Below are 19,993 nucleotides of genomic sequence, written 5' to 3'. Positions count from 1 at the left end.
GTCATGACATATCCTCTCAAGATGTCCCATTACTGAAATGACTTAATGATGTTATTGTGTTAATCCTGTTTACAAAGTCAATCCGTATTTATTTCATATGCATATTTCCCCAATGTGCGACTAATGAAAGATTTTATTATTTTTAGAAGACTTGTACATCACTGCAACAAGGTGAGAGGTTAAACCACTGGAAGCCAGCAGAAACAAGATTTTAACTGCGGTTAAGTGTTCTTCATAGATGAAATTGCCAGCAGAAAGTAATGTGCAGATGTAGATGCTGAGTGTTGGCCTTGGAGATTTAAAAGAAATAGTAGGGACAAATGTTAATTAAAAAATGCTAATTAAATTAGATATTGCATTGCAGTTTTCTAAAAACACAAAGCATAAAAATGTAATTTCTTAAAATTAAAAATAGAAACAAATATAAGCTGACCCATCACACTGATGTATGTTATGGGTATCTAATAAAGATAATGTGGCATAGACAGCATTAAATCTTTTTCTAAATCTGTATTAGTAAAGGTCATGAATTCTGAGTACTTTAAAGGTGGTCACTGTGTGTGTGTGTGTGTGTGTGTGTGTGTGTGTGTGTGTGTGTGAGAGAGAGAGAGAGAGAGAGAGACAAAGTGTCTGTACGCATGAGGCAGTGCAGAGAGAGGGAGATGTAATTAAACTCAAGCATTTTATTTTGAAGCTGTTACAGTAATCACTCTGCTGAACCAGCTTACACACACACACACACACACACACACACACACACACACACACACACACACACACACACACACACACACACACACACACACACACACACACAGGGAAGGTTCTCTCATCAGGGCCAAACTACCAAGCTCCACTCTTCCTGTTTCTGACAGTGGAGAGCACGCCATGTTATCTATGACTAACACACACTCACACACACACACTCACACACACTCACACACACAGTGGTGGCAGCGGCTAGCACAGGAAGTGCTGACAACAATCTGTAATCAACACAGAGAGACAGAAAGAGTGAGATGGGAAACTTCCCCTGCTACTTCTCTAATTACAAGTATTTCTCTAATTAAAATATTAATAAGACAAAGAGGAGAGGAAAATAAATAAATACAGAAGAAAAAGAGAAGAGTACATTTTTATCACAAAGCTGAGGAGGGGCAAAGAAAAAAATAGAAACATGAGATTGCAACTGGAAGGGGAAAAAAGAGAGGAAGTGGAAGCAAAACAGAAAAAGGGAGGGATGAGGGACTGAAGTCATGTGGGGAGGAGGAAGAGGGGAGGAGAGAGAGAGAGAGAGGGAAAAGGGAGGAGTAACGACAAGTGCAGGAGAGAAGAAGAAAGAGTAGAGGGAGAACAGAAATATAGAAAAAATTGGAAGCAGCAGAAGTAGGAGAACTAAACAGAGCAGGAGAAGACTTTTTTTAAAGATCCTGGTTATTTGGAGTACCTTTGAGGGCCACACACACACATACACACACATGCACACACACACACAAACACACACTCCTCACTGATGCTCCTGCTGGATGGACCGACACGATCTCCTCTTCCACCTCCAGCTGTGCACATAGAAGACCGACCTCTGCGACCAGACATGCATTTCTACTATGTGGTGAGTCGAAAAGTGTGTGTGTGTGTGTGTGTGTGTGTGTGTGTGTGTGTGTTTGTTTGTTTGGTGGTTTTTGTTGCCGTGCAATGCCACCATCTCCATTTCTCTTATTATATGTGGAATTTGCTGACAGGCTTTTAAATAATGCTGTGACAGGAGAAAAATAAGGCTGTTTCTGCAAAAAGTGTTTGATTTTTTAATCAATGTATTTTTTTCTCTTTTGTGAAGGCACAAACCCCTTTTTTTCTGTCAAAGTTAGCTGAAAACTAAAAAAAAAGGTGTAAGTTTAAATGAACAAGACATAACATTTCAGATTAAAAAGCAGTAGGATCCTTGTGATTTAATGCTCCATGATTCAGCATATCTATCAGGCACACGTGGCCTTTACTTCTTTTATCATCCATGCTTTTTATTGTGCATCCATAAAACTGGGCTGTACTCTCTGTTATCCTGAATTATTCCTATGAATAATTCTCCTACTTTGCCGTAACACCCAAACACATATTTTTTGTAAAGTTAAAAAGTCAAATCACTTCTGGCTTGCTGTGCAAATATTGTAAGTATCTCTTTCCTTTTTGGATTAGAAATCAAGACTCCACCTCTGTTAGTTTCATATTTGTGGTTAAAAACTTCCAGACATCCAATCACTTGTTCCTTGGCTCACCGCCTATCTGTCCACCAAACACATGGAAATAACTTTTTAAGGAAAAGAAACACATGCAAAGGTGGTGGAAAAAAAGCAGCTGTCATCCCTTTGGTTCCCTAAAACGCTAATAAATTTTGATGCGGACAAGAGGAAAATATTAGGATCACTTCGCTTTACAAATACAAAGAAAGAAGGAAGTGTTAGTGTTTTGTGGTTGCATGGAAACCTGGAGTAAATTTCCTGAAGGTTGTAATGCTTTCCCCTTTTCCTCGTCAGTATCTTTATGCCTCGAGTATGGAAAGGTAATCTGAAGCCACTGCAGAGGAGCATAATCTGAATGAACTCTTGGCAAATTGATGAGGTCATTTTAATGGGAAACATCTTTATATTAAACCAACTATAAACCCACTGTACATGCATGCATTACAAGGTAGATCTCTTGACATGAACAGATAACTTATGTTAGTTATTTCTTACCAGGTATTTCAAACTAATAGTCTAAATTTTAACTCATTACCGTTGAACTGCGTGATTTTTTATCCTGCTTCCTATAAACCTCTGTATTTCCTAAGTAAGATAGATTATTTCTGATAATCAACATTGCATTCACTCTGCAGCCTGTTAAGCCTCACTGTAATGTGCGCTGACTTAGTGCAGAATAACATTATTAATGGCACGGCAGCATGTTTTTTTTCTAAATGAAACTTAATACAACAATGCAGAATGGGATTCAGAATCACTTTAAAGCTGCATTCAAGCTGCTGTAGGCAGAAAAAATTGGGAAACTACACTTTCTTTTGCACCTCGCTACCTAAGTTCTCAGCTCCAAGCATGCAGTTCAAAATAACCTCATTATCAATGCAGGTATACTCGCTCGGCATGCTTTATAGTTAAAAGTTTGCTTGCTACAGCTAATACATGCATATACTCAAATGTACTGAAAGTAAATGGTAGCTACTAGGAACAGAATGATGAAATATATGATTTTTTTCCCGTCAGTTGTTACTGTTTCCACGGTTTCTGCCATTTCTGCTGCCCTGAGACGTCACACAAACGTCACAGCTTGGCAACTTCGGCATTGAAATTTCCCACTCCTAATAACGACTGTGGAGGGCCATTTATGTGCTTGTAACTCGTAAATACGGTAATGCATTGAGCTTTGAAGGAGATAAAGCGAAACAGTTCATGAGTTCAGTGTTTGCAAAGCATGGCTGCTCCCTGTTACGTGTGTGTATGTATTTAGTAGGTTATATGTTTCAGCAGGAAGAGTTGAGTTACGTTGTGTCCTGCAGGCTGAGACCTGAGCTCTGAGTTTAAGTGTTGTATCATATGGATGTCATGGTACATTGGGAAGTGTTTTCTGTCATAGTGAATATGGAGCGGAGCAGTAACACTGAGGGCTGCCAAAATGTTTGTCGTCCTCCATGAAAACAGTGAGTCAGTGTGCAGATTCAGAAGATCCACTTTTTAATGAAGGTTGGCTGCACTGCTGTTTTCCCACAGTGGAGATATTTGGCAAAGTCATGATTTTGCTTCGGGTTCGCTATGAATTTCTTCAACTTGTCTAAGCAGTTTTTGTTTCAGATTACTAGTGCCCTCTCCTCAAGATGAAAAAGTAATTTTTCTGCAGTTCAGCTTGTCTTCTGCTACTGCGGCAACAGATTTTGTGTCTTTTGCTTTTTCTACAGTGAACATGCTGAACATCAGTGGCTCCAAAGAGAAGCCCTTGATTTTCAGCTCTAGACTAAACGAGAAGACTTGCACTTGAGTCAAAACCTAAATAACAAAAATGAGGACTTGATTCCTCTTCAACTGCTGCGAGACTTAAATACTGCTTTTTACATGCATAAAATAATTTTTTTCATTTTAAAAAGAAGTACACCCACAAAATAAATAAATAAATAAATAAGGACAGCAGTGCAAATCAGAGGTGCATGAGAACACCCCAATTAAGTGCCATCTACCACTCTACCATAGCAATTTCTACATATCATGGTACTTTTTTTGGTACCACAGACAGTACCATAGTAAAACTGAAAATAATAATATCATAATCATCATCATATCATTGTAGTGTTTGGTAAGGAGTCTTCTCTGGAGCCCCACATAGTTATGACTCTATCTCTCTGTTTTCCCATCCTCTCAGACATTACCAGACAGCTGCATCATTTTTCTCTCAAACTATTATTTCAGCATCTGTCCATCTGTCATCGCTGGTCTCGCTCTCAGCACACAACCCTCCTCCCTCTATGTTTCTCTCCTCTATCACCCCCCATCTGCCCCCCCTCCCTCGCCTCTGTCACGGTCTTACAGCTCAATCATATTTCTTGCTTGTCTTCCTGATTTGTGGATTTCAGTCTGGAACTTTATTTGGCTCCATGACATGGACAAATCACATTAAAAAGTGCCATGTATGCATGTCTGTGGCTTTGACCTCTGCACCTGATGCATCGGGTTGTTGGTGTGGATTTTTTATACTGTTGTTGTGAGGTGATCATATGTTAAGTTGACTTTTTAAAGGTAAAGGGTGTCTGATTTTATAGCAATATGTCTTGCTGTTGTTACCGTTTACCCAGTTATAAAAAGACATCCATTTACCATTAATGCTATGCAAGAAGTTTGGGTGGAATTTGTCCACTTTTAACCCTTTGACACCTGAAAAAATTGGCTTGATGTCTTTCAAAAACATAAGTAAAAGGCAATGAGCAACTTCAGAGGGAATTACACAAAATCTAACAAAAAAACAAAACAAAATAAAAAGTACAGGAAAATTACCTGAAAATTAGAACATAAAAGTAAAGAAAAAATAAGGTCAAACAAACAAAAAGCAAATTACCACAAAGTTATATAATAATAATAATAATAATAACAATAATACTAATAATAATAATAACAATATTAGTGCGAATTAATTCTAAATGTATTAATATGATAATTATAAATCTATTTTTTTTCCCACATTCTTCTCACATTTTTCCCCTCTCTAAAAATAACTTTTTATGATAATTTTCTTAATCAACTTGTGAAGGTGTCACAGCACAAAAAAATCCAGGTTTCAAAAGGTTAATTTTGGATTAATGAATTTAAGACTTTTTCAGGATCTGCAAGACACCTGTAAATGTATCTTAAGGTGCTCTTAAAAAATAAAAATAAAAAATAAAAAATTGTTTCATATGCAAAGAGAAAAACCAGGAAATCAATCCCAAAACCAAACTATCTTCATGAATTATTATACTTATTATATGACTATAAAATAGTTTTTATGTTATTATGCTGAGCCTCTATAATCTAAAGTAAGAGAAAGAACCTATGTCCTGCTAATTTATTAATAACTCTCAAATGAATATTGTGCATCGCTATACTTCCTTCCTCTCTAAGGCCTCCAATAAGGCCTTCCCGATCATACATCCATGCCGCCTTTAAATTCTTTAAAATCCACACTGCTACACTTCAGCAAATCCAGTACACCTAATGCTACAACTCCCGCCCCCTTCCCACGCAGCAGCCAATCACCATCACTTTACCTGCACCCGCAGACAAACTTTTCCTCCGTCACTACAAACGGTTTCCGCTGCCGCGTTTTGGTTAACAAAACCAGATTTTACATCACCAAACCCGTCTCTCCCAAGACTGAATTAAAGTAAGATAAAAAGATAAGAGAGGAGGAAGCTGATGCGACAACTATCTCAACATGTTTCCGGTTTCTCTGCTATAAAGTATAAATGCTAAAGACTGACATGTTTACTCCACATATTTGATGCTTGATGCCTGTCGCGACAACCAAAAGGACCCTGGTAAGATCATGATTTAATTACACTTTCACAAGTGTAATGTAGCCTCTGTTTGCATGTCAGTGTGCATGTTGTTTTAAGTGAAAAAATTGGATTATTTTGCCTCACAGAAATGCTTGAAGCTGAACTCCAGTCTGCAGTTACGTTACTTAGTTTGTTTATATTAGCAACAATTAGCATGAGGCTAAGAGCCTGCAACACCAAATGACTTTGTCTCAGTAATAATATTTGTATTTGAATTGCACGACGTTACAATGTGCTTAACAGTAAAAGAAATGTAAATGTAACCAAAGAAATGGTAAATAGTGTCAATACATCTCATAATGTTGTGCATCACTGAGTGTTTTTTTACTCCAAATGCAGCAACAAGAAGTATTTTAGGTTAACTGTATCAACATTTAGTATTTTTAAGTATAACTGTATTCAGAAGTCTTTTTTTGTTTTACTTTAAATGCATCCTTAAACAGTATTTTATGTATAACTGTGTCAGTATGGTGTATTTTTAAGCCTAAATATATCAGAAATAAGCAAGGAGTAGGTATAACTGCATCCAGAGGTGTATTTTTTCACTCCAAATGCATCAGCAATATAGACCTAAATGCATCAACAGGAGTATTTTTCAACTTCAGATGCATCAACAAAAGGCATTTTTAAGTATAACTGCATCGACAAGGAGTATTTTTAAACTCAAAATGCATCAATAGTGAGTATTTTCATGTATTACTGTATCAGTCAGGTGTATTTTAGGTATAAATGCATAAGGGAGGATTACTTTTAACTTCAAATGCATTAACAAGGAGTAATTTTAAAAGTATAAATGCATCCAGAAGGAGTATTTGTACGCTCCTTCCTGATTGATAGCATTTAATCTGCTCTTGGCTGATACACTGTGTGCTCTGTGACATTTTTTTCCAAAATATACGTGCACGTACAGCTTGTACTTTGCATATACTTGGGGAAGTATATTAAGAAATCAAATGATCTGCGGTGTGTGTGTGAGTGTGATGATTTTCTCTGCTGGTACTGCTGGTGAGGATATTGCCTAACATCTTGGACGCTACACTCGATAATGAACACCATATGTGATGAGAGGGAGAGCGAGAACATAGAGTTGAAGGCACACAGCGGGCAAAGCTGAAATGCTGCAGATTCAGAGGATGATGAGGAGAAAAAACACGAGGGTGTGGTCATATTGCTTTTCGACACCTGTCTTTGCTGGTTTCGCATCAGTTCCCACAACCCCCTTTTCTCCGGTGTCACCTGCAGTCCCTCTCAGGTTTCTTGCTGAGAAGAGGTGTATTGATCATTTGTAGGTTTTACCACAACGCTGTGAGGAAGATGTGGAAAGACTTAAATACTCCATGCCATGATGAAAGTCATTCTTGCTGAGGTACAACTCAGCCTGTGTATTTTTAAAAAAAATTATAAATACGGGATTTAATACTGAGCTATAATAGTAAAAGTTAAATCGATTATTGTGACATTTTATTATTTATTAATGCAATTTGAGTGTCCCATTTTGCACTCAGTGAATTTGAAGTGTTGCCTGCTGAGAGAACTTAGAGAGTTGTGATTATTTCAAAGAGATTTTAGTACTTTTCTGGGTAAATTCCTCTGTATTATAAACTTATACTGTAAACCTGAATAAGTTCACAGTTCAAAGTGAATAACACAGTTGTTTAAATTTTTATATTCAGTTGATTCAGTGATACTTAATAAAATAAAATTCCACTGACTAATCCATAACTCAATAAATTTAACAATGCAAAGCTTAAAATTAAAATGTGTGAAACTCAGGCAGTGATTAAAACCCACTAAACAGAATTACCACTAAATTAATTTCAAAAAGTTTGTATTTATTTATTTAAACAAAATGGTAAAAATAAGCAATCACAAACAGTGCAAATCTAATGAAAACAACTGAACAATGTGAATATTCACTCTCATTTTTCACAGTTAGTATGCAGGGTTTCATTTCTCAGTACCATCTCAGTATTTCTGAACAAAGGCTGAATGAGTTTCTTTGGACCGTGTAAATGCTATGCATAGATTCAGCCAAACAATCGTACAAACAGTCGACCTGGGTAGTCACTCGTAACGTTCTTTTCTTGCAACATCATACTGCAACAGAAATGATCTCAGGGCTGACGTAAACGGCACCAGTAGTGTTTACAGTGACTGCGGAGAGGAGAGCCACAGGAGTGTCGGGAATATCTGGCTCCTCCTCCCACTGCAGAATACAAACAATATCATTATGAGGATAATTTCAGCAAAGTTGCAAGTCAGGCATTGTTTACTCTTTAGTTTACTGCACTGTGCTAGCTGGATCTGGTAGAAGCTAGTGACTTAATTTTGAACCATAAACCCTCAGCATTGTTGATGATGTTATCACTGTTCATGCCCTCAGAGGTGTCAACTAAGGGTCGACAGATTTTTGGCCTGGCCAGTTATCGGGGCCGATATTTAGCATGTTGCCAATTAACTGCATCGGCTTTTTATTTTTATGATCGCTGATAAAATTGATTTAATCAAAAAGTGCAAAGAAAGTCTCAGCATGGGAGCAACTTTTACTTTTGAAAACCTCAGGAAGCAATTAGTATTCATTCATTTTTATTTAAATTTCCACTTGACTTTATAAATTAAAGTTGCTGGGAACTTTCTTGTGTATGATGTTATTAAACATTTGCTAAAGGCATTTCAACAAAGTTTTGTGCTGGAGTTTGTCATATTCCAAATTCAAAATATTGACAGATTTTTATTTTTATGGTAAATGCATATCATTTCCAAATATCTGTTGGTGGTGTGTGTGTGGTTGAATGCTAATAAAATGTTCGTAGTTTGTTGTATTTTGGCTAAAACGACAGGGTTATCTAATTTTACATCCAGTGCAGTAGCAAATACTCATTTCAAATACAGTGAAGACAGAAAAACAGGAACACGCTTATTTAATGAATAGATTTTAATAATTTATGGTTGAATTTACAGTAAGCTGCACTTAATGTAATCACCAGCAGAGTGTTATGGCTTCTCATGAAAAAGGGCCATAAATGAATGGTTGCACTAAACTGGTGTGAGATAAGATGTGGCTTTGAATATCATCCACAGAAATGGTGATTCATACTTCTGCTGAATTTTGCTCTAATTTGTGGTTTTTATCAGCGATGCTGCTATAGAATCACTACCAGGTTTTCCACACTGCTGACAGACTCAGAAATAGTACTTTTATTTTAACCTTTGACGTTAATCTACTCTCTCTGCACTGCACTCCGGAGATGCCTCCAAGGTTTCTGTGCATCTGGTGTATGCAGTCGTCTGCGCGTGCGTGTGTGTGTGTGTGTGTGTGTGTGTGTGTGTGTGTGTGTGTGTGTGTGTGTGTGTGTGTGTGTGTGTGTGTGTGTGTGTGTGTGTGTGGCTGCAGTGGTTTGGGAGTGAGTGCCAGTGCCTTCAGGGTGTCCTCATAAACAGTGTGTAATCTCCCATCAGTCGTGCTCACTCAGAGTTATATAACCAGCGTACAGTGGGTACTTTCAGCTGCAGGTTCAGCTGCAGATATGAGTTCTGAATCACTGGGAGTACTGAAGTACCAGCGATGGTTCATGTACTTTACTCTAAAAAATAAGGAAAACACTTAGCTCATAATTTTGGTGTTAGCTTTTGTCAAATAGTGTAGTCCTTCTAGTTCAGTAAAACATTAATAATCAGCTGGTTTCTAGACAGAAAACAAGTCTAAAGTGTGTTTTCCATGTTGCCCTTGTGTTTCAGCTTTAAGGGGATACTGTAGATGTCACTAAAATGAAGAACACACATATATAACTTGTCTATTGGCAGGGGCGGAGCCAGATGTTGTAAACTGGGGGGGTCTCAGCCCAAACCTAGGAGTCCAAATTGAAGGTCAACTGATACTGGTTTTTTAGGTTTTTTAGGTTTTTTAGGGGAGATAAAGATACCAATTATTAATACTTATGCATATATGCATGATGCGAACCTAAACCTTTACCCATATTTGTGGCCATTTTAGGATTTAAGTGTGGTTAGAAATGATATAGCTTGTGCCATTACCCTCAATTTGTGAAAGATATTCAGTACTCTGCACGCATTGTTAAACCTCTTGAGTTTTTATTACTATCATTATTCCAGAGTGTTTACTCAGGAGAGGATTTTCTCACCACTCGGAGAAGAGAGTGATTTGCTGCAAGTTAGTTTTTGGGTGATGCAACAGTGATGCTCCTTGTTACCATATATACTGTGGCCTGTAGGAAAAGTGGCCTATTGTTTCACAGATTCTTGGATTATCAATTAATTTTGTCTTTCCAGTAAAAGATAATGCAGGGAAACAGTTTTGTCAGTTGTTGCTGGTCACTGGTGGTGATGGGGTTGTCGCAGAGGTACATATGTCATCCATATCATGTACTTATGTAAACTTTGAAGTACTGGCACTTGGGTACTTGCTTTTTGGAGGCTTTTATTCCATTGTTTAAAAAAAAGTATTGCACATTTTACTCTATGATGTTTGGTTTCCTCAAAATTGAACATTCAAAAAACTTTAAAGCTGTTGCTCCTGTAAAAATAAAACCTTAGCAATGAGACCGGTGCATCCAGCGTGCAGAGTTGGGGATGTGGTCGAGAGGCTTGTTAATCAGTAGCCGAAAGAGAAACTAATCACCCTCCTCTCCGGAAATGATGGATAACATCTCTGTGGTTTCAACGTGTGCGTGCATGTGTTTGTGGATGCATGATACAGTTGCTCAGTTAAACCAAATTTTGCATGTTTGTTTGCAGAGGTGTGTGTCTATGATTTCCGCATGTATTGCATGTTCTGTGCGTAACGGATCCTAGCTGTCCTGAAAAGACCTTCGATTAGATTATGACAGGAAAACCACAGAATTCCCACTCCGTAACCCTCAGAGTGTTTAGTCGTGTAAATCTGAGGCGAGGAGCGGGAAGGTAAACAGTGGAAAACATGGACGAGTTCTTTCCATCTTTTACTTTCTACCCTCTCTCTCTCACTCTTTTGCTCTATCTTTGTGTGTATATTGTGTGAAGTGAGTCAGAAATTCAGTCATTAGAGAGCCCGACCTCCTCTTTTCATGTTGTAAGAACATGATATTATTCTTGGCATCTGTGCAATGCCCCTCAATCTTCTTACCTCACTCATGGAAAAACAGTGCGAGGTAAAGAGGGGCATTGTCATTCTGGCTGTCCGCATGTATCCATCTTCCTGTATATGTACATTTTTGTGCTGTCAGCGTTTTAGACTTCATGATGGATCTTTTGCTGGTTTGCCACAAACATCAGCGTCTGGCTGATTTACTGACTTCTGAGGCTGGAGGATCGTTCTAGACCTCCGCTGTCTCTGACACTCCCTGGTATTCTGTTGGTGGTTCAGCCATGTGGCTTTTAAGGGCTCACTCATATGCCTTGTTAGGGGGGGCAGTTATACTGAGGTGGCCTTGAGCAAAGCCACTGACCTGCAGAGTAAAGAGTAATCATCTCGGCTTTTGTTGTTGTTTTGTATGAATAAAAAGCAGGACTGTGCTGAAAACCAGTGGTGGTGGAGGAACTTTTATTTATGTTGAAGTAGCAATATCACAGTGTAGAATACTCTTTTCAAGTATTAATCTTTTTAATTTGACTTAAGTAAAAGTACAAATAGGCTACAGTTCCAGCAGATACACTGCAGTGCAATTTAGAGGCCCTCAGAAGCCTTTTAAAATATGCACCTTGTCTATTTTTGACTGAGCCCTGGTGTGTTGCACAGAGTAGATTGGGTTTTCTTTAAAATAGGCACTATATGTAAAATATAGATATGATAGAAAGCTGCAGGGATGAGTCCTAAAACCTGGAATTCAGTTAGCATTTCGCTCTCCCAGTTGCAAAAAGAGTCAGTGGGTTTTTTGAATGCCTTTACAATTAGATGCCTGAAAGAAAGTTGGTGGTTAACACAAGCTTAAAACACTTTAATGTTTTGTTCAGCGACTTAAAATACATCACGCCACTCGTGAATTTTGAAGCTTTTCTGTGCCTTAAAATAGACAGATGGCAGCAAGTGGGTAAATGGCAACAGATTTTCTGGAAAACTTGCGGCCCCAACCAGACAGTTCTGAACAGTGGGCTGTCAGTGACAGTTTAAAACAGTCAGTAAAACAGGTTTTTCAACACTTATGAATTTCTGCAACCATTAGAGGTTCTTGATCATGCAGTCATACACATGCACGCTAAATATTAGGCTGATTGGTCCAGTAGTTTGCGAGATGAGCTGTGGATAGATATGCACACGCCCAAACACATGATTGACTCACATTAGTCTTTCTATGTAATGAGCACTTTTACTTTTGGCAGTCTAATACTCCATTGATATATATAATACTTTTGTACTTTTTCTTTAGTACCATTTTGACTTGTAACAGAGTATTTCTACACTGTGATGCAAAGGCTAAAAGTGTAAAGAAGTTGCAATGCCAACATGTTTTGGTAAATCTGAAGAAAGTTTCTGACTGATTTTTTTTTTTTTGCAGGAATCATGTTTCATTTCCTTATTCTTATAGAACTGAGTTATCTGAGTTAGAAATTGAATAAGACAGAGGGACATTACTGAACGCACTATATGATGGCATGTTTTAAATCTGGCTTCATGCTGTTCTCACTAAACTCTGCAGTGAGCCGTTTTCTTGGGCTTTAAGAGGATTTGCTGTGGCCTCTGTCATTTTAAGTTAATGTTATCTGGCCAAAAATCCACTGCTTAATGTGACTTAGTGTTGTTACACAAGCAGCAGGCAGCTTGTCAAAGACAAGGGGGGAATAAGAGAGGAACTTTCCAGGAGTTGTTGTACTCAGATAGTTTTGAAGTTTCAGTTTTTGGTTGTTTTTAAAGGTGTTGTTGGAAATACAGGAATTACTTCAGCTTTTAAGTTAAACGAGCAAATTCCATAAATTGAAGCTATCACATGATTGTCGTTACTTGACAGTTCAGAGAACACGGGATCCGTCAGACAGCAGAGCTTCATCTTCAAAGCCCTGGATGGCATTTTTCCACATTTCCTGTCTTTTCCCTGTAGAGGAGTCCCAGCCCGTCCCCAAATGGTGCCCTCATCCCAACACGACTTTCATCCCAAGATGGATGGTCGTGTCCGGTGGTTGGCAGGGTCGGAGCTGTCGCATCAGTGACACTTCCTTTTGTCTTTCTGACTTTAGTTATCATTGATACCTTAATAACATAGGACACTTTCTAATTACTCTGCATGCTCGTGTCCTGTTTTGCTGCTTTTAATGTACAATGGTAGGGTGACTTTATGGATACTGTCCTCTTGTGGACGTGCAAATAATGACTATTGTTTCTGAGAGGCACATGTGGAAGAAGCGTGCAAAGTAATCGGCTTTGACGTTGCTGTTCGTGTCCCTTTTTTTGTATCAGCATTTCAATGGCTAAATATAAATATGTTCAATAGTAAAGACTTGCTTTGCATTGTGAATTAAGTTTGGTTTCAAATGCATAAGTGTTGAAATACAAGACTACGCTACTCTGCTCTTTCTTTTCTTTTTCCCTACTTCTCCGTTTCATAACACCAGCTATATAAAAACAAACTCGGAAAAGCACAGCTGATCAAAGGAGGTTAAATAATGATTTCCTCGTATGAACTTTCAGAGAGTAAATGCCGTCTGACAGAAATAACGTTGCTGTACGCTGTCATGCCACAGTACATCTTTACAGCAGCAAACGTGTGTCGTACAGCCATGACAGCAGATGGTGATTACATCATGCCTCCGTCTCCTCGGTCCTCCGAGAGGTAAAAACGAGAGAACAAACGGGCCTGCCGTTGATTAATGGCTCAGTTTAATGTAAACATGCTGGTTCACTCTCAGCTTTTTTTTAACTTGATGTTTAAATCTTTTGCATTACATAATTCCACTATGTGCTGTTCTTGTTTGTCAGTGTGTTTGTTACAGACCGCTCAATAATCATCTGGAAGTGAGACAGACATTCTTCCTATAATCTGAATATAGGCTGTAAAATGAATTAGTGAATGCATGCTGAGGAATGTTTGTGTTGCTGCTGTAGAAGTTAAAATTTTGATCTTTATCTGATAGTGATAAAACAGCGTTTGACTTGTGACTGTCCGGTGGTAGATGAGTGTCCTTGTGTCCTTGCCATGGTTTTTAATTTAACATCACATCTGCTGTTATACTTTGGGCCAAGGCTACAGCATTGACTGCAGAGGCGGTTTCTTTCCTCTTCCCTGCTTCAACAGGAAGGTCAGAGGTCACAGTCAGCTACAGTCTAGCATCACTGGAGTTTGGCCTTGTTTCTCAAAAGCATCTGAGGACACTCAGAAATGAAGAGCATTTTAAAAAGCTCCTCATTCTGCAGGAGGAACCAAAAACTAAACCATTTTATTTGTTCTGTGTAATTTACTTATCAAACAACCAGTCTTTTAGTTTATTTAGGATTGTTGTTTCTATTTTTTTGGACTGCCAACCTTGTCTCCAGCAGCTGAAAAAGAGTGAATATATATATGTATATGTATATGAATAAAAGATTTTTCAACATATTTCTTGGAACGAAGGCTCATCCATTATTATGTTGAATTAAAACGCAAAAAGAAATCATTCTAGTTCTCCTTTTCTTTCTGGGACAGCTATATGAGGATATGATTACTGAAGAAGTTCTTTGATATATATTTTTTCCCCGAGCCATGATTCCCCAAAGTGTTCTTCAAAATGAGATCATGTCTTTGTTCTGTCGACTTTGCGGAGTTGATTTTAGGAATAAGGACCTTCGGGAGATAAGATAACAGCCTGTCTTTTTAAATTGCAGGAGGCAGAAAACATGAATCACCTTTTTTATTATTTCTAATATTGTCGAGATGAGTTTTATACATGCTCTTTCTTGTGGTCTCTTTCTTCTCTCCTCTGTTACTTGTTCTGTGATCATGTAATGTTGGGAGAATTGGTGAGCATGTACGGAGGTTGGAAACAGAGAGATAATAGCAAGCGATCAAAGAAACAGGAAGTGAGTATTGGCAGGGACCACAAAATCCTGTTGTCCTTTGGAAAGAGTAGCGGGCACTTTTGAGGAATGGCAATGTCAGGCTGAGACATCTCAACAATTATTAGATTGATTGCAATGAAATGTAATACAGATATTCATGGTAACCTGACCTTTTTTCTTGCACCACCAGTTTAGGCTTTCACGAAAATATCTCATCAGCTGTTGGTTGGATCACCATGAAATTTTGATTTGGTTGTTGGAGATCCCTAGAAGCTGGTGGACCTAATCCTTCACTGTAACCTTTTAAATTTGGTATAGACCCAGATGAAGATGACCATTGTGAAGGAAATGTGGCAATGTTTTTGGTAGTGGCTCTAAAACGGTGGCCCTACGTGGTACAGTGAGAGAGGTTCAAAGAAGGTCGTTGTCATGGTTGGGATCAAACTCTGACAGTGTCAAAGATTTGTGATAACTATTTAACTTTGTGACTGCTGTTACAACCTTCGTCTACGAACCAACCAACAGAAATGCAGACTGAAATGATGATCAGCACCACACCACTAAACGCTAGTAGATGCTCATACTTCAAGGTCTTGTTACAACATTGGTGTGCAAAGTTGGCCTCTTTTCCCCAGCTACAACTGCATCCACATCCTCCTCCTCCTCTTCTTAAGACTTTTTCCGACACACAGAAATGCCACTATAGCGAGGGCTCAATTTATTTGTTTGCATTTTGCTTTTACCACTACAGCGGCATAGATGGACGACTCATGCCGACGACGTTTTGTCCTTGCGTATACCTTTATTGAGGTAGTGGGTGATTCTGATAGATATTTACTATCCGACAAATTCATCTACTCTACTCTTATTTGCATTTATAGAGGTAGTAAATCATGCTGATAGATATTCCCTACCCGACAGAATGACCGACTCTATTTTTAGCTACATTTAAAGAAATTGGTGGGTCATTCTGGTGAAATTTCCTGCTGACAGAATGAGCTACTACCCCTTTTTTACGTTTATAGAGGTAGTAGGTCATTCTGATCATTTTAATTACTTTTAATCATACTGCTAGGTAGCTTACACCCAGGTTTTGTTTTAGTTGATTATATTTTGTATTATTAATCAGGAACTGCACAGTAGCTAAAATGATCAAATAATTAGTCGAGTAAAAAGCAGTGTAAAACTAATTCAATAGCATAAAATGGAAATACTAAAGTACCAGCACTTCAAAAATGTGTGTAAAAACAGAACTTGGGTAAATGCAGTTGCTACCTCTGCAACCATGACGTGCGTCTGATGCAACTGTTGTCCTTTAGTTTTGTTTTCGTTACACTTCCATATAGACCTGTTAAGTGCTTTGGTTGAAACCTTAAACCAAACAATAATATCTAACAAGAGACGCTGACGTCAACACAGACGAGACCTTAATACCATTTCCTCTTTCAGCAGGAAGTCATTGAATCCTTGCTGAGTTCTCGCCGCCACAGCGGTAAAGCGCAGGGTATAGAATAAGAGAGGAGGATGTTTTGAGGAGGCTAGACGCTGTCGGACAGTGATGGTGGCGATGAGCGTGATGATGATGATGATGGGTGTGGATGTGAACGTCCTGTTTAGAGAAGAGATGGAGGGAGGCGGACAGAAAGAAAGACTTGTTATCGATATCCTCGCTGGAATCTTGTTTCCTCTGTCTGCGTTGGCATTTCCTCCTCTCCTTTTCCCAAAATCCTCTGGGAGACAAACCGAGGGAGGCACCAAGGGACGATGGGAAGGGATACAGAAGAATGCGACATGGTGATTTTTTTGTGAGAGACACCCAAAGACGCAGACATAAGAAGAGGGACCACTAAAAATCTTTATTTATAAAAGGAAAAACGATTGCATAACATCTGTTTAGTTTTGGTTAATTGACTTTGACAACAGACTGGCTGGCATGAGGCCTCTTTGTTTGCTCTTTTGCATATTTAGTACAAAGTTGGAATTTAGGGAACTCTCATGTGGATTATATTGGATGTTAGGGACAACCTTGTATGGCAGAGAAACTAAACTTGCTTTGCTTGGGGGCCACTTTTGTGAAATGAGAGGAGGACAGGGGCCAGTCTCAGCAGGCCCATACATGTTTGAAGGATTTTAGGACATTTCTAGAATTTTAGGACCTCTCTAGGACTTTAGGATGATTCTAGAAGTTCAGGATATTTCTAGGATTTTATATTTCTAGGACGTTAGGACGTGTCAAGGATTTTAGGAAGTTTCTGGATTTTAGGACATCTCTCGGATTTTAGGATATTTCTAGGATTTTAGGACATTTCTTGTATATTTTGGGATTTTTCTAGGACTTTTGGACTTATCTCTGATTTTAAGGACATTTTTAGATTTTAGGACATTTCTCTGATTTTAGAGCCTTTCTCAGATTTTAGGACATTTCTGTGATTTCATAACGTTTCTATGATTTTAGGACGTTGGGGTCCTTGTGAGGGGCATGAGGGATCCTCCACTGGCACTTTTTTAATAAACAAGCTCTAAAAAAGTTCACAAACGTTAAATTTGATGAAAAAGTTTTGTTCAGGGATCTGGTGATATGTCTGCCTGTTTCCTCTTTCATGTTAAATCAGTCATGAGGCATTAATTCACCCTCTCTGATAAGTCCTTATCTCATAATGTCTTTAAGCTCTTGACTACCGATAAAGAAGGGACTCTGTGACCTATCCAGTCTCGTCTGTCTGCAGGAAAAAAAAGAAGGTAAATGAAGGATAAATGCTTATCTCCAAGTAACTGTTGGATACTAATTGTGCACTTTGAGCTGCAACCATAAGCCATAAAATGATATCCAACCCAAGACTTTTTATGAGTCAAATAAATGATCGTAAACACAAAAAAAATGTTGTCCAATAACACAAATCCAGATAAAGAGTAAACAGGTTCTGGGCCGCTGACTATATATTTGCACAGTGAGTGTGTTTTTGGATGTGCTTGATAATGCATTACAGTACTTGGCTGGATGCTCAGTCACGTAGCAGCATGAGAAAAGTGATCCAGGTAACTTAATAGCCAAGAACGACGCATTTACTGCTGCCCCAGGTGTGTTCTGCTACTATATTTATCTGTGTGAGTGCAACATAATAGTTTCCTGCACACGTCCAGACGGGGGCTGGGACCTTAAAGATTTGTTTTCACACGTGTGTGTGCATCTACTCCTGCTGAGGAGCTTCTGAGTTTGTAATTTTACAGGAGTTACTAGCTGAAGTCGTCAGCGAAGGAGTATTTTATGCGCTTGCAGCTTTATGGAATTACAAAGCTGAATCACAGTTAAAAATGCTTTCCTTGCACTATTTTAACCCTTGCCATCTTTCAGTTGCAACAATTAGTTGATTAACCAATCAGTTGATTCACAGAAAAAAATTATTGCCAACTGTTTTATAAACATTTAAGTCTTTTCAATTAAGTACTTTGAGTTTTGGGGTGTTTTTTCCCCCTTTATCTATCTCTTTATCTTTTTCTTTTGAATTAAAATGTTTTTTTCGCATTTTGAATATTTTCTTTTTTTAAAAATAAATTTGAGAGTTTTTGTGTGTTTTTTATATTGTTAATTATTTTTTGGTGATGTGTGGTTCCTAAGATTTTTCTGTATTGGGTACTTTTACTCTTATTATTTTAAGAACATTTTCTTGATGATACTTACAGACCTTTACTTGAGTACCATTTTCAATGCAGGACTTTCATTTGTAACAGTATTTTTTACAGGGCGTTTTAAGAACTTTAAGAAAAGTAAAGGATCTGAATACTTCTTCCAACACTGGTCATGGGACACTAACACTCAAACTTTTATACTGTTGGCAACAAAACACAAGTTACCCAATGCACTAAAACATGAGAAACAGAAGGATATATGACAGGTGCAAAGAAATCAGATTTGTTGGCAGTTTTTTCAGCCTCCCAGACACTCAGCATGCCAGTGAACATTTACTCTTACCTTCATGTTTCTTATCTATTAATCATTATTTCATAACATGTCTGGGCAGGACTCGCTGTGCTTCATGAAGTTAATGTAGAGGACAAACAGAAAGTGTGATCTCTGGTGGATCACAGCTGGATCATTTCAGCCTTAATCTTAGTGTGCAGGCACATTTAATTCAAAGCACTTGTATTTTACTGTTTCCAAATAATGCTTTTTTATACTCTGTTTGCAGTACACCTCAGAGACAAATATTGGATTTTTTCTGACAGCTTTTCAAATGAATTTTTTTTTACTCTCCTTCCTTTCCATTGACAGTCATGTATCTCCAGATGTGTTGATTTTGAATGTTTGTGATGAACTGAATGTACATCTTAAGGAGGTTCTCCTACTTTTTAAGCTAAAAATCCTCTTGGATCAGTTGGAAAATGCATCATCACAAAGCAAATCACAAATACTAAAACACTGGCAGAGAACATTTTAGTACATAACGAAGCTGTTTGCTTTTTATACTTGAGTACATTGCTGCTCTTATGTAAAAAAAAAACCCAAAAAAAAACAAGAAGTACCAGAAATTATTTCTGTTTGAGGTTAAAAAATAATTTTAAAAAAAATGATTGTCTCAAAAGTATATTTTTTCTATTCTTCAATTTCTGAAAGTTTTATTCAGATAAATTAGAAAACAAAGACTGTTCATTTACAGTAGAGGTTAATATTGTTCCGTGCATCCATTTCTGCTCAAACATGTTTCAGTGAATGAGTAATTTTGTCTTGTAGTACATAGTTTAGGCTGTAGGAGGCGATGTAGTCAATGAAGTGCTGTCCTGACAGGGATATCCTGGTTCAACAGTGTGTGTGTGTGTGTGTGTGTGTGTGTGTGTGTGTGTGTGTTGCCAGTTAATCATCCATCCTGTTTTTAAGCAGACAATCCGAGTCAGCACACAAGTTCGAGAACATGTGATACACAATCATGTAATGTCACTGGTGACCTTTGACCTGGACATTTATG

At 38.0% G+C, this 19,993-nt stretch overlaps 1 protein-coding gene across 2 annotated transcripts in view; it reads left to right on the top strand.

Annotated features, from left to right (window-relative positions):
• The first annotated feature begins 1,331 nt into the window (after window positions 1–1,331).
• The window catches only part of arhgap36 (Rho GTPase activating protein 36), a 64,087-nt gene continuing 45,425 nt past the window's right edge, over window positions 1,332–19,993 (top strand). Inside the window, exon 1 of one of the 2 annotated variants that reach the window (XM_042512217.1) lies at window positions 1,332–1,612. In XM_042512217.1, the coding sequence (XP_042368151.1) occupies window positions 1,514–1,612 (99 nt within the window). In that variant the 5' untranslated portion in view covers window positions 1,332–1,513. Of the gene's footprint in view, window positions 1,613–5,987; window positions 6,050–19,993 lie in introns of those variants that run through there. The other variant, XM_042512218.1, reaches the window with a different exon arrangement.

This window comes from Plectropomus leopardus, chromosome 23, assembly GCF_008729295.1.
Source record: "Plectropomus leopardus isolate mb chromosome 23, YSFRI_Pleo_2.0, whole genome shotgun sequence".
NCBI classification, from domain to species: domain Eukaryota; kingdom Metazoa; phylum Chordata; class Actinopteri; order Perciformes; family Serranidae; genus Plectropomus; species Plectropomus leopardus.
The sequence above is the reverse complement of the archived record's forward strand: the minus strand, read 5'-3'. Positions and strand labels throughout refer to the sequence as shown.